Genomic DNA, 15,999 nt, shown 5'->3' on the forward strand with positions numbered 1-15,999 from the left:
TGTTATGTACAGCAATAGTTAAACAGGATAGGCCTTGACTAGAATACAGTATATACATATGAAGTGGGTAAAACCGTATGTAAACATTATTAAAGTGACCAGTGTTCCATGACTATGTACATAAGATAGCAGTCTCTAAGGTGCAGGGTAGAGTACCGGGTGGTGGCCAGCTAATGACAGTGACTAAAGTTCATGGTACTGGGTGGAGACCGGCTAGTGGTGACGATTTAATGGCTTTGAGATAGAAACAGTTTTTCAGTCTCTCGGTCCCAGGTTTGATGCACCTGTACTGAACCCACCTTCTAGATGGTAGCAGGGTGAACAGGCTGTGGCTTGGGTGGCTGAGGTCCTTCATGATCTTCTTGGCCTTCCTGTGACACTGGGTGCTGTAGATGTCCTGGAGAGCAAGCAGTGTGCCCCAGGTGATGCATTGGACAGACCGCACCACCCTCTGGAGAGCCCAGTAGTTGCGGACGGTGCAGTTGCCGTACCAGGCAGTGATACAGCCTGACAAGATGCTCTCAATGGTACATCTGTAAAAGTTTGTCAGGGTCTTAGGACCCATGCCGAATTTCATCCGCCTCCGGAGGTTTTTTACCTTCTCCACTGCAACCCCGTCGATGTGGATGGGGGCGTGCTCCCTCTGCTGTCTCCTGAAGTCCACGATCAGCTCATTGATTCTTTTGAAGTTGAGGGAGATATTATTTTCCTGGCACCACTCCGCGATTACCCTTATCTCCTTCCTGTAGGCTGTCTCGTCATTGTTGGTAATCAGGCCTACCACTGTTGTATTGTCTGCAAACGTAATGATTGGAGTTGGAGATGTGCTTGGCCACGCAGTCATGGGTGATCAGGGAGTACATGAGGGGGCTGAGTACGCGCCCTTGTGGAGCCCCTGTGTTGAGGATCAGCATGGGCAACAACCGTTCTGCTATCTTCACCACCTGGATGCGGCCCATCAGGAAGTCCAGGACCCAGTTGAACAGGGCGGGGTTCAAACCCAGGGCCCCAAGCTTAGTGATGAGCTTGGAGGGTATTATAGTGTTTGAGGCTGAGCTGTAGTCAATGAACAGTATTCTTACATAGGTATTCCTCTTGTCCAGATGGGATAGGGCAGTGTGCAGTGTGATAGCTATTGCGTCATCCCTGGATCTATTTGGGCGGTATGCAAATTGCAGTGGGTCTAGGGTGTCAGGTAAGGTGGAGGTGATATGACCCTTAACAAGACTCTCAAAGCACTTCATGATGACAGAAGTGAGTGCTACGGGGCAATTGTCATTTAGTTCAGTTACCTTCGCTTTCTTGGTACAGGAATAATGGTGGTCATCTTGAAACAAGTGGGGACAGCAGACTGGGATAGGGAGAGATTGAATATATCCGTAAACACTCAAGCAAGCTGGTCTGCACATGCTCTGAGGAGCCTTGTGAGGGTTAACACACTTCAATGTCTTACTCCCATCAGCCATGGAGAACGAGAGCTACCTGTCCTTGTGAGTGGCGGTGGCCCGCGTCATCGGCACTGTGTTTTCCTCGGTTAGGGGGCGAAGAAGGTGTTTAGCTTGTTCGGGAACAAGATGTGGGTTTCCGCGACGTGGCTGGTTTTCCCTTTATAGTACATTATTGTCTGGAGTCCCTGCAACATACGTCTCGTGTCTGTGCCGTTGAATTGCGACTCCACTTTGTTTCTGTATTGACATTTTGCCTGTTTGATTGCCTTATGGAGGGCATAACTGGACTGTTTGTACTCGTCCATGTTCCCAGTCACCTTGCTGTGGTTCGCGCTTTCAGTTTTGTGCGTCAATGTGAGAATTCTGAGAATATCTCAGAAGCAACCTGGAAAATATCCCAGTCCGCATGATCAAAACAATCTTGAAGCATAGATTCTGATTAGTCAGACCAATGTTGAACTGTCCTTACCACGGGTACTTCCTGTTTGAGTTTCTGCCTATAGGAAGGGAGGAGCAGAATGGAGGTGTGATATGATTTGCTGAAGGGAGTGCGGGGGAGGGCCTTGTAGCCATCCCGGAATGGAGAGTAGCAACAGTCGAGAATTTTTGAGGCGCGAGTAGTGCAGGCGATGTGTTGATAAAACTTGGGTAGCGTTTTCCTCAGATTTGCTTTATTAAAGTCCCCAGCTAAAATAAATGCGGCCTCAGGATATGCGGTTACCAGTTTGCACAAAGTCCAGTGTAGTTCTTTGATAGCCATCGTGGTTGTGACGATGACCGAAGAGAATTCTCTCGGGAGGTAATGCGGTCGGCATTTCATTATGAGGTATTCCAGGTCTGATGAACAAAAGGTCTCGAGTTCCTGAACATTACCACAATCACACCATGATTAGTTAATCATGAAACATACACCTCTGCCTTTTTTCCCCTGGAGAGTTCTTTCTTCCTGTCCACGGGATGTACTGATAGCCCGGCTGGCTTTATGGACGGGGACAGTATATCCGGAGAGAGCCATGATTCTGTGAAACAGAATATGTTACAGTTCCTGATGTCTCTCTAGAAGTAGATCCTGAGCCTGTCTACTTTATTGTCCAGGGACTGAACATTAGCGAGTAATATACTTGGAAGCTGTGGATGGTGTACACGCCTCCTGAGTCAGACTAAAAGTCCACTCTGTATACCTCTTTTCTGTCAGTGGCGTCTTGGAGAAGCCTCTGGGATGAGTGAAATTGCCTCTGGGGCTATGTCACACATTCATCGTGAAGCAGAACCAGTTGTTACCTGCCATGTTTACACATTGGCTTGAGTGACATAATCTTGTTTGGAGATCTTTCGTTCCTCCCTGATTAAATACTTTTCCTACAGTTGGACAGTTTTCCTTCAGGTGCCCTATACCCCCCACCAGCACTGGGCCCCGTGCACACTCATCCCTCAACCCATCCACTCAACCCATCCGCTCAAATATCATGAACAAGGTTTAAAGGAGAACTGTAAAAAGGAGATTGAATTATATTTATTCCTATTTGTCAAACAACATCTATTTGAGACTTTTGTGTATTACAATAGGATAAATGTCAGGGGTTTCAGCTCTCTGTCACTCAACTGTTAAAACACCTCAGGCCTGGTCTGGAACTTGTATAATAAACCTTGCATGCATATCATTGCATTTGCGTAGTGGCATAGAGCAGTACAGGTGCTGACAGAAGTTTGCACACATTTTTAATAGCCCATGGCCCGTGAAAAATGTGGCCTTTTATAAATGCATTTCATGCAATTTTACATCATTTTACATGACTGGAGACTTTGGCAGAATATTTTTTATGATCGAAATGATAGGCTACTTTGACACTGACAAACTGAGAATCTGAAATCAATAAAAACGACCTTGTCTTGAATCCATCAATTGCCCAGGCCTAGGTGTGTGGAGACACACATATTGTACAATATGAGAAGGAAAATTATAGTCCTAAAAAGCTTTCCAGTTTCACTGACTCACCCAACGATGTACAGCTCACTGCAGGGACAGTGTTATGGGCGAGCCTTAAGGGGCCTGGCCCGCCCTGCCGTACCTCCTTTCCCAGATTCTTCTCTTTTCAGCAGGAGCCATTTGCTTTCCAACTTGTGTTTTCCCGCGATTGTATTTGAAATATTGCGAAAGGCCTGTTTTGTCTTCATGTTGTTCACTGACAGATTTGCTGCGCGTTCCAGACTATAGGCTATGCCTTGTTATTGGGCTCCACACAATCCACTAGGCAATTTTTTAAAGAAGCTATTGATCCTCTGTGGCTCAATTATTGGCCTACTCATGGTGTAGTATTGCCTGGCTACCCAAACTCCTTGCTCCGGGCCAAACGCTATGCCACGCCCACGGACACTAGTTTCTTCCCCGCAATGAGTCTGGATCTGAGAACCTCCCTGATGATTTCTAGAACGCAAACACGTTCTCTAACCGTTCTGATTGGTCCCAGAAACCACTGATGACTTTGTTTAGTACAAAACCCCTCATTTTAACTTCAGCACAATCGACCTCAACGATGTCAGTCTCAGACTGAAGAATGTAGCGAACATAGAGCAGTGGAAGAATTCAGTTTGAGTCGTCAGGCAAGGTGTACTAGTCTATTCTGAATTATTTCATTTCTTTCTGAACAGACAGCAGCAATTCTATAGCTTTGGCAAATTGATTTACCTCCAGCACCCTTCCAGCGGCTATGATTCTATAAGGAAATAAATGCTCAAGTGCTGCTTCTGTGGCAGTACGGTTGATATTTAAACTAGGTAGCTTACTACACACACTCAAACTAAGTTTACCACCACTCAAAAGTTGCCTTGGCGAGTGGGAGGGCGAAGGGGCAGGGGCACAGGTAGACCCCTATCTGTGTACCTGCCTCCTCTACTGCTAAAACACCTCTGGCCTGAGGGGTATACTACAAAGTAGGATCAATAAGTTAGCCAGCTGACTTTGATAAACAACCAGAAATAATTCGATTTTCGGGTTTATTAAGAAATATAAACTTAGATGTGTGTTTTTGGTTGTAGGCCATGCAAATTTCATGCTTATTTTTCTAAATAATACAAATATATTTCAGAATATTTAGGCAAGTTCGCAGTATAACTTCTAGATCCTGATTTGTACTATACCCCTCTCAGATGTTCTCAGGCTTGAGTCATAATATACTGTTTGTATCATCTTTTATAGTTTATAGATCAATCCATAGCCCCCTTCCCTATAACCGTAGTGTGTTGACAAGCTGACATAGATAGTAACACCAATCTTCACCCCTACTGTTACCACCATCATCACCTTCTGTATGGAGCCTGTCTGGGTCCATATCGTGGTCCATATCGTTCCTCCATGTCCCTCCTCACCCTTCACTTAGCTACTGCTGCTGCTGCTATTTCTCTTCCTCTGTTCTGTTTGGCTGTAACCTCCAGCCTTGACATGTCTGTTACTCTGTTCTGTTTGGCTCTAACCTCCAGCCTTGACATGTCTGTTACTCTGTTCTGTTTGGCTGTAACCTCCAGCCTTTACATGTCTGTTACTCTGTTCTGTTTGGCTGTAACCTCCAGCCTTCACATGTCTGTTACTCTGTTCTGTTTGGCTGTAACCTCCAGCCTTGACATGTCTGTTAGTCTATTCTGTTTGGCTGTAACTTCCAGCCTTGACATGTCTGTTCTGTTCATCTTCTCTGTCCTCCTCTCCTCTGCTCTCATCTCCTCTGTCCTCCTCTCCTCTGCTCTCATCTCCTCTGTCCTCCTCTCCTCTGCTCTCCCCTCCTCTGCTCTTCTCTCCTCTGTCCTCCTCTCCTCTGTCCTCCTCTCCTCTGTCCTCCTCTCCTCTGTCCTCCTCTCCTCTGCTCTCCTCTCCTCTGTCTTCCTCTCCTCTGTCTTCCTCTCCTCTGCTCTCCTCTCCTCTGTCCTCCTCTCCTCTGCTCTCCTCTCCTCTGTCCTCCTCCTCTCCTCTGCTCTCCTCTCCTCTGTCCTCCTCTCCTCTGTCCTCCTCTCCTCTGCTCTCCTCTCCTCTGTCCTCCTCCTCTCCTTTGTTCTCCTCTCTTCTGTCCTCCTCTCCTCTGTCCTCCTCTCCTCTGCTCTCCTCTCCTCTGTCTTCCTCTCCTCTGCTCTCCTCTCCTCTGTCCTCCTCTCCTCTGCTCTCCTCTCCTCTGCTCTTCTCTCCTCTGTCCTCCTCTCCTCTGTCCTCCTCTCCTCTGTCCTCCTCTCCTCTGTCCTCCTCTCCTCTGCTCTCCTCTCCTCTGTCCTCCTCCTCTCCTTTGTTCTCCTCTCTTCTGTCCTCCTCTCCTCTGTCCTCCTCCTCTCCTTTGTCCTCCTTTCTACTGTTCTCCTCTCCTCTGTCCTCCTCTCTTCTGTTCTCCTCTCCTCTGTCCTCCTCCTCTCCTTTGTCCTCCTTTCTTCTGTTCTCCTCTCTTCTGTTCTCCTCTCCTCTGTCCTCCTCTCCTCTGTCCTCCTCCTCTCCTTTGTCCTCCTCTCCTCTGTCCTCCTCTCCTCTCCTTTCCTCTGCTCTCTTCTGTTCCCACCCGCTTTCTGAATGGATCTGTTGTCATCTCCGTATCCCAGCCATTATCAACCTGATGTTTCCTCTCCCTCCCAATGAAAGATAGTGTCTGAAAGCTTAGAGAAGATATCTGTGATGTTACAGGAATGACAGCTCTGGCAGATGGGGCGTATCTCCTTTCGTTCTATTTATATTTCTGCCCTTATTTTTATCAACTTTGAAGGTTATTGCATGGAAGGATATATGTCATCGCCATTATATCTCTACTAAGTAAACAAGTAGTCTTTTCAAGTTGTTTGTTGATATGTCCCGTTTTACAAATTGGAATTTCTGTCATTTCATTTGCATAATAGCTTTTGTACGTGGATATGATCTAGTTGTTACGCTCTGGAAGATTATGTTTAACTACAATATATACACATCTTGTGATTTGATTATGTATTCACTAGATGTGTTCACATTCTATAGTAATATATGACATTTTACTCAAATCATTGTACGTATACATTTGTTTGTTTTTCTGTAGATATTGTTAATTTCCCTATTCTATAAAGAAAAGTGTGTGTTATATGATTTGGTGTACAGTCAACTGAGACATTTCATGGTGTAATACGTAAAGTACATCTCTTGTAGATCATATATCTGTTAGCTAAAAGTGTTACCAACATTTTTGTGTGTGTGTGTGTTTCCTCAGGTACTTTGTTCTGCACAAGCTACCCACCCTAAAGTTCCTAGACACTAGGAAGGTTTGTAAGACAGAACAGCAGGAGGCTGAAGCACGGGGAGCCTTCATGAAGGTGGTTAAACCCAAGTCATCAGACATGGTGGTGAGTGCACGCTTTAAATTGTAATACCGCTGCTTTTCCAGACACAGATTAAGCCTAGCCCTGGATTAAGAAGCACGTCCAATGGAGAATCTCAATTGAAAGTTAGATACAGTATAAAGTGTCTTGAAGTATGTAACTGAATGAGGTGTTACATTCCTGATAGGAGGTACTGGCTCTTCATCCAGGATTGACATATTTAGGGCTTTCCAGTCCAGAGAAACTAGAGTACAGTAAGGGAATAAAGAAACAACAAAAAACATGCTGCCGTCCAAAATTCTGAACTTCACTGCCCAGTTTATGGAACCTATCGGGAAATAAAGAACTAGTTGTTTCTTTTTCAGCCATTCAGAGGGTTGAATGGAGTCCCCCTCATTAGCAGTATGATGAGAGAGATCCTATATCTCCGATATAGCTGATTATCTAATAGTTCCCTCACCTCGCGTTGGGGTCAATCATTTGTCTAATCCATCTAACCCTATTAAGACCATAATTAAGTGATGTGTATGAGCAGTGAAACGCCCCCCCCCCCTCTCTTTCATTCCTTCCTGTCCTCCTTTCTTCATCCGTGTCTGAGTGTCAGTCTCCCGTTGCAGGGGTCCTGGTGTGGCAGCCCTTTGAACAGAAGCCCTTACCGTGCCCCCTCTCCCTCCCTCCGAGGGGACTCTCTTTAATGAGTGTGTGTGTGTGTATGCTTGTGTGTGTCTCTCTGTGTATATGACCATGGTCTGACCTCATTCCGTATGCATAAGCCCAGATCAAAGTGGACGGGCGGCTGTCCGGTCGCGGTAGCGTTGCGGAGCATGACAGCATTGGCCATCGGAGCGACATCTCACGTACACGCTTCATTTTTCTCAACCATGCACTTATTCCTCCCTCGCTCGTTAGGGCCAGACTAATTATAGTTTGGGATTTCATAGATGTAACCCTCCTCACCCTTCTCCCCTCATCTCCCTTTCCCCCCCTCCTCCCTCCCTCCTCTTTCAGAGGGGTGTAAATGAATAGCTTTGCTAAGATTTGATTCCATGTAATTACAAGGTCATTAAATATTTACTGGTTGGATCAGCGAGGCTGCCCTGTCCCAAGGTCCCCGGGGCCTTACAGACCGAGAGCAGTCTGGGCGGTAAGAACAAAGCCAACCAATGACAAGGCATGATGCGTTTCGAACAGACTGAAGGTTGCATGGAGAAATCAGGTAGAAATACAGGGTGCACAGAAAAAATCTAAATATTTATAATTTCAGAGAAAATATTCCAGTGTTTTAGTGTCCGTTCATATGACTCTTTTATCTTGATTCAACGTGCAAATGGCAGAGCAAGAAAGGAAAACAATGAAATAATTTAACCCCATTCTGGCATGTTTCCTAGATTTAGAGGAGTAGAATAAAAACACTGCTCATCCACTTGATATGCTAAGAAGCCGAGTGCTTTAACAATGCTTGTTGGCAGGCAAAAGTCACGTTGGAGGATTGCAGTATATTTACATAGCCTTGCCAATGAGCGGCAACGCTTGCTTCTGTTTTCACAGAGTTAGATATGGCTGAAGATTATCAAGCTAGTTGATTTCTATGTGTTTGTGTCAGAGTAAATAGCAAACCATGCTATGTACATTATCAGATAGAAATGTCCCATTATGTATATCTTCCTTTACTTAAATACTGTAGATAACATACTTTCTACAGTGCAGTACACTGTTTTTTCTGCTCCACCGTAGCAGCCTTTGACTCAATATACTGTGTAACCTTTATACAGACTTCATACACCATTTATGTAGTAGGACTTTGCTCATAACTGAATCGTGAAGTCTCAATGTAGGGCTTATGAAGACCTATGAATACTCTACAAAGCCTTTATAAGTTGTTTGTTTAAAGTGGTACAGAGACCGTGATGAGAGTGAGAGTTGGGCTCGTGTGGTTCTAAACGTCCCATCCCGTGCTTGGGTCCTTGCCTCTTGGGGTGTTGGTTTCCACCATAACAGTTTGTTTTGAGTCCGATGAAGCATGATGTGGCAGCCATAACCCTCTCGGCGGGGCACGTGTACACCCTGCCTCCCCGCCATTTAATTGGCTCCATCATCAGAGCCATTGTGTTTCTGACCAATCGTGCAGGTCACCAATTAACGAGTGGTGCAGACAAACAAGGCATTAGGGAGGAAGAGATGATGATGGTGTAGTTAGACATTTCTGTTTTCTTTTATGTCTCGTACAGTGGGGTGTCCCTTCATAACACAGGAGCCTGGTGTCTGGAGTTACTGTAGCACAGTTACACTGGACAGTAATTACACTGAACAAAAATATTAACACTAATTAATACTCTCTCTAGTCTCGCTAAATTCTCTCTCTCCTCTCTCCCTCTCTTCTCTTCTCCCTCACACTCTCTCTTTTTCTGTGAGAGTTACTGTGTGTAGATACTGTGGTTGTTTCTGAATACCAATATTTAGGGTATAATCAAAGTTCAAGATGTGTCATGACTGATCAGAATGGGTCAGATCAGACAGGTGGGGGATGACCGTAACCAGGCCTCTCTCTCGCCCACAGAGGGGGGGAGGGAGCTGCTGGATGGTCGACAGTTCACACCCTGTTGTAAATTACAGGAGAAGGAGACTTTATTTCCCCCTCCAGTATTTAACCCAAGGAATGTTCTTTGTTAACCTGTTGAGGGTAGGGGGCAGTATTGACACGGCTGGATAAAAAACGTACCCGATTTAATCTGGTTACTACTCCTGCCCAGTAACTAGAATATGCATATAATTATTGGCTTTGGATAGAAAACACTCCAAAGTTTCTAAAACTGTTTGAATGGTGTCTGTGAGTATAACAGAACTCAAATGGCAGGTCAAAACCTGAGAGATTCCTTTACAGGAAGTGGCCTGTCTGACCATTTATTGTCTTTCTTTGACATCTCTTTCCAAAACTTAGGATCTCTGCGATAACGTGACACTTCCCACGGCTCCAATAGGCTCTCAGAGCCCGGGAAAAACCTGAATGTCGTCATTCCAGCCCCAGGCTGAAACACATTATCGCCTTTCTCAAGTGGCCGATCAAGGGACTGTGGGCTTAGGCGCGTGCACTGGCCGCCCCCGTCTTTGTGTTTTTTCCTCTGTTTACCGAAAAGAAGATTCCCAGTCGGAATATTATCGCTTTTTTACGAGATAAATTGCATAAAAATTGATTTTAAACAGCGGTTGACATGCTTCCAAGTACGGTAATGGAATATTTAGAATTTTTTTGTCACGAATTGCGCCATGCTCGTAACCCTGATTTACCCTTTAGGATAGTGTCTGGAACGCACAAACAAAACGCCGCTATTTGGATATAACGATGGATTATTTGGGACCAAACCAACATTTGTTATTGAAGTAGAAGTCCTGGGAGTGCATTCTGACGAAGACAACAAAGGTAATAACATTTTTCTTATAGTAAATCTGATTTTGGTGAAGGCTAAACTTGCCGGGTGTCTAAATAGCTAGCCCGTGATGGCTGGGCTATGTACTTAGAATATTGCAAAATGTGCTTTCACCAAAAAGCTATTTTAAAATCGGACATAGAGTGCATAGAGGAGTTCTGTATCTATAATTCTTAAAATAATTGTTATGCTTTTTGTGAACGTTTATCGTGAGTAATTTAGTAAATTGTTAGTAAATTCCCCGGAAGTTTTCTGGGTTTTTGTGACATTATATGCTAGCTTGAAAAATGGGTGTCTGATTATTTCTGGCTGGGTACTCTGCTGACATAATCTAATGTTTTGCTTTCGTTGTAAAGCCTTTTTGAAATCGGACAGTGTGGTTAGATTAACGAGAGTCTTGTCTTTAAATAGCTGTAAAATAGTCATATGTTTGAGAAATTGAAGTAATAGGATTTTTAAGGTATTTGAAAATCGTGCCACTGGATTACACTGGCTGTTGCGTAGGTGGGACGAATGCGTCCCACCCTAGTCAACAGCCAGTGGAATCCCGTGGCGCGATATTCAAATACCTTAGAAATGCTATTACTTCAATTTCTCAAACATATGACTATTTTACACCATTTTATAGACAAGACTCTCGTTAATCTAACCACACTGTCCGATTTCAAAAAGGCTTTACAACGAAAGCAAAACATTAGATTATGTCAGCAGAGTACCCAGCCAGAAATAATCAGACACCCATTTTTCAAGCTAGCATATAATGTCACATAAACCAAAACCACAGCTAAATGCAGCACTAACCTTTGATGATCTTCATCAGATGACACTCCTAGGAAATTATGTTATATAATACATGCATGTTTTGTTCAATCAAGTTCATATTTATATCAAAAACCAGCTTTTTACATTAGCATGTGACTAGCATGTGACTAGCATTCCCACCGAACACTTCCGGTGAATTTACTAAATTACTCACGATAAACGTTCACAAAAAAACATAACAATTATTTTAAGAATTATAGATACAGAACTCCTTTATGCAATCGCGGTGTCCGATTTTAAAATAGCTTTTCGGTGAAAGCACATTTTGCAATATTCTGAGTAGATAGCCCGGCCATCACAGGCTAGCTATTTTGACACTCACCAAGTTTGGTACTCACCAAACTCAGATTTACTATAAGAAAAATTGGATTACCTTTGCTGTTCTTCGTCAGAATGCACTCCCAGGACTTCTACTTCAACAACAAATGTTTGTTTGGTTCCAAATAATCCATAGTTATATCCAAATAGCGGCGTTTTGTTTGTGCGTTCAAGACACTATCCGAAGGGTAATGAAGGGTGACGCGCCCGGCGCGTTTCGTGACAAAATAATTCAAAATATTCCATTACCGTACTTCGAAGCATGTCAAACGCTGTTTAAAATCAATTTTTATGCGATTTTTCTCGTAAAATAGCGATAATATTCCGACCGGGAGTCGTTGTTTTCGTTGAAAGACTGAAAATGTAAACATGGAGTCGTCTCGTGCACGCGCGCACCCGTCTCATTGTTCTCAGATCGACCACTTACCAAATGCGCTACTGTTTTTTAGCCATGGCCTGCAAAGTCATCATTCAACGTTCTGGCGCCTTCTGAGAGCCTATGGGAGCGTTAGAAAATGTCACGTTACAGCAGAGATCCTTTGTTTTGGATAGAGATAACAAAGAAGGCCAAGAAATGGTCAGAGAGGGCGGCTCTGGCGACTCCTGACTGGCGGGCGGCTCTGGCGACTCCTGACTGGCGGGCGGCTTTGGCGACTCCTGACTGGCGGGCAGCTCTGGCGACTCCTGACTGGCAGGCAGCTCTGGCGACTCCTGACTGGCAGCCGTCGTTGTCCGATTTCAAAAAGGCTTTACAGGAAAAGCAAAACATTAGATTACGTTAGGAGAGTACCCTGCCAAAAAAAAATCACACTGCCATTTTCAAAGCAACTAGATGCATCACAAATACCCAAAACACAGCTAAATGCAGCACTAACCTTTGACAATCTTCATCAGATGACACTCCTAGGACATCATGTTACACAATACATGCATTTTTTGTTCGATAAAGTTCATATTTATATATAAAAACAGCATTTTACATCGGCGCGTGACGTTCAGAAAATATTTTCCCTCAAATGCTTCCGGTGAATCAGCGCTACAGTTTACACAATTAGAAAACATTGTTAAAATGTATTATTGTCATTCAAAGAATTATAGATTAACATCTTGTGAATGCAACCGCATTGCCATATTTAAAAATAACTTTACTGGGAAATCACACTTTGCAATAAATGATGTGGTATGCTCAGAAAAATAGGCTAGGCGATACATGTTAGCGCCATCTTGGAACCATCTAAAATCAAAAATACTATTGTAAATATTCCCTTACCTTTGATTATCTTCATCAGAAGGCACTTCCAGGAATCACAGGTCCACAACAAATGTAGTTTTGTTCGAAAAAGTTAATAATTTATGTCCCAATAGTTCCTTCTTGTTAGCGCGTTCCGAAGGCTACTCATAATGTACTGAAGCGCGCGGGACTTGTCGTCACGAATGTGCAAAAAATATATATTTACGTTCGTTCAAACATGTCAAACGTTGTATAACATAACTCTTTAGGGCCTTTTTCAACCAGAGCTTCAGTAATATTCAAGGCGGACGATTGCATTGTCTTACTAAACGTTTCGGAACAAAAGGGTTCCCATGGGCGCCCGCGTCATAGTAGTAATAGCCATCCCCTGTGACCAACTTCCCAAGCCGCTCTTTGGGTCAGTTTCTACCATAGAAGACTCAAACCACTTTGTAAAGACTGTTGACATCTAGTGGAAGCCTTAGGAAGTGCTAAATGAATAATAAGTCCCTGTGTGTTTCAATGGCAAAGGTTTGAAGTGATTCCACACATCAGATTTCCATTTCCTGTTAGGATTTGTCTCAGGGTTTTGACTGCCATATGAGTTCTGTTATACTCACAGACACCATTCAAACAGTTTTAGAAACTTTAGAGTGTTTTCTATCGAAATATACTAATTATATGCATATTCTAGTTACTGGGCAGGAGTAGTAACCAGATTAAATCGGGTACGTTTTTTATCCGGCCGTGCAAATACTGCCCCCTATCCCCAACAGGTTAAAAACGGAAATATTTTGTTTCACCGAGTCGTGGCTGAACGACAACTTGAATAACATACAGCTGGCGGGGTTTACATTGCATCGGTATGATAGAACAGCCGCCTCTGGTAAGACAAGAGGTGGCGGTCTGTGTATATTTTTAAACAGCTGGTGCACGCAATCTAATATTAAGGAAGTCTCAAGGTTTTGCTCACCTGAGGTAGAGTATCTCATGATAACCTGTAGACCACAGTATTTACACACTAAGAGAGTTTTCATCTATATTTTTAGTAGCTGTCTATCTACCACCACAAACCGATGCTGGCACTAAGACCGCACTCAATGAGCTGTATAAGGCTATAAGCGAACAAGAAAATGCTCATCCAGAGGCGGCACTCCTAGTGGTCGGGGACTTTAATGTAGGGAAACTTGCATTTACCCAATTTCTACTAGCATGTTAAATGTGCAACCAGAGGGGAAAAAAACTCTATACCACCTTTACTCCACACACAGAGATGCGTACAAAGCTCTCCCTCGCCCCCCATTTGGCAAATCTGACCATAATTCTATCCTCCTGATTCCTGTTTACAAGCAAAAACTAAAGCAGGAAGCACCAGTGACTCAGTCAATAAAGAAGTGGTCAGATGATGCAGATGCTAAGCTACAGGACTGTTTTGCTAGCACAGTCTGGAATATGTTCCGGGATTCTTCCGATGGAATTGACGAGTACACCACATCAGTCACTGGCTTCATCAATAAGTGCATCGTTTTGGGCACCTCCCGAGTGGCTCCCGAGTGGCTCCGCATTGCTAGCTGTGCCACTAGAGATCCTGGTTCGTGTCCAGGCTCTGTTGCAGCTGGCCACGACCGGGAGACCCATGGGGCGGCGCACAATTGGCACAACGTCGTCCGGGTTAGGGGAGGGTTTGGCCGGCAGGGATGTTCTTGTCCCATCGCGCTCTAGCAACTCCTGTGGTGGGCCGGGTGCAATGCACGCTGACACGATCGCCAGGTGTAGGGTGTTTCCTCTGACACATTCGTGCGGCTGGCTTCCGGGTTAAGCGGGCATTGTATCAAGAAGCAGTGCAGCTTGGCTGGGTTGTGTTTCGGAGGATGCATGGCTCTCGACCTTTGCCTATTCCAAGTCCGTATGGGATTTGCAGCGATGGGACAAGACTGTAACTACAAATTGGATACCATGAAATTGGGGGAAAAAATAAAAATACAAAAATATATACAAATAAGTGCATCGATGACATCATCCATACATACCCCAACCAGAAGCCATAGATTACAGGCAACATTCCCACTGAGCTAAAGGGTAGAGCTGCCGCTTTCAAGGAGAAGGACTCTAACCCGGATGTTTATAAGAAATCCTGCTCCGACTAACCATCAAACAGGCAAAGGGAGGTCATCTTCTTCCACCATAGTTATGAAGACAGCGGGATTGTGTCTCTGTCTTATTGGATTTCCTGAGTGGAGAGAATGAGCAATGGGACAAACAGAAAGAGAGACAGATATAGAGGGTAAGAGAGAGAGAGAGACATAAACTAAGAGAGAAAGAAGGAGATAGATTGATAGTTTTTTTTAAAGTAGAGAGAGACTAATAGAATCAAAGGGAGGGAGTATGAGACAGAAGGAGAGGGATGGCCAAATACCTGAAATAAACAAGTCAATTGAGTGAAGGCCATTGAAGTGTTTTTCCCAGACCGCAACAGACAGACAGACACAGAGAAGAGAGAAGCAGAGAGTGGGAATGCCTTGAGCTGTATTTTGGGAAATTGGGCGTGTTGGAATGCCATAATGTGATAATTCTCTTTGAGGACTCGAAGGTCATGGAATGCGATGGAGCTAGACCGCATAGAGACATTTGGACTGCTCTGGCCTGGAGAAAATACCCTGCTTCACCACCACCAAGCCCTCATCATGTTGTTGAAACCTTGAGTTAAACTGACCAGGTCTATCAAAACACTCTGAAATCCCGTTCTGTATTTCTGCAATCCTGGGCGCCACTCAGAGAGGCCATGTCGGATTTGACCGGTATTATAAGATTTTGCTCCCTGTCCTGCATGTTAAAGTACATTTCACAGTGAAGGAAGTAAACGCTCAGTCCCCTGCCACTAAACACAGCTTGGTAGCTACGTCAGGGGGTATAATGGTTCCATTGATGTCACTACAGTTTGCTCGGTTAGAGAGTTTGACTTGATATTAGAGCCTGGGACATGAGTTTTTCTCCCCACATCCTGCGTGTAATGTGAAGCAGACGGCGTCGCGGGGCAGTTAGAGCCAGCTCTCGTCTCCCATGAGCCCTTGCTCTCAGGGTGACGGCTCTTCAGTGGAATCGACAGTGACAGAGCCAGGAAAGTCCTCAAGTGGATCTTTTCAGTTCTGTTTTTCCCTCCACTGATGTTAACCTGCTTTACTCTGCAGTGGTTCACTTCAAGTTTGCACAGAGGAAAGCAGTCCAAATATCTGAAGTAGACCACATGATTTGAGAGCCATGATTGTGTATTATAGGCCTACACATGATCTATGCTCGTGGCATTTTTTGCATTACTAATCTTCAAACACAACAAACAACATGCGGTAGAATGGTGCCGGAGGGGATGGCTGACATTTTACGTGCTCCTAACCAACTGTGCTATTTTGTTCATTTTTTCATGTTGTTTGCAACATATTTTTTTACA

General features: G+C 44.3%; 1 protein-coding gene across 1 annotated transcript in view; it reads left to right on the top strand.

Annotated features, from left to right (window-relative positions):
• Nucleotides 1-15,999, top strand: part of lrmda (leucine rich melanocyte differentiation associated) — a 439,367-nt gene that overhangs the window by 308,395 nt on the left and 114,973 nt on the right. The window contains exon 5 of the mRNA XM_014155086.3: nt 6,650-6,782. Coding sequence (XP_014010561.1) covers nt 6,650-6,782 — 133 coding nt within the window. The remainder of the gene's footprint in view (nt 1-6,649; nt 6,783-15,999) is intronic.

The sequence above is a fragment of the Salmo salar genome, chromosome 18, assembly GCF_965601325.2.
Source record: "Salmo salar chromosome 18, fSalSal1, whole genome shotgun sequence".
In the NCBI taxonomy this organism is placed as follows: Eukaryota; Metazoa; Chordata; class Actinopteri; order Salmoniformes; family Salmonidae; genus Salmo; species Salmo salar.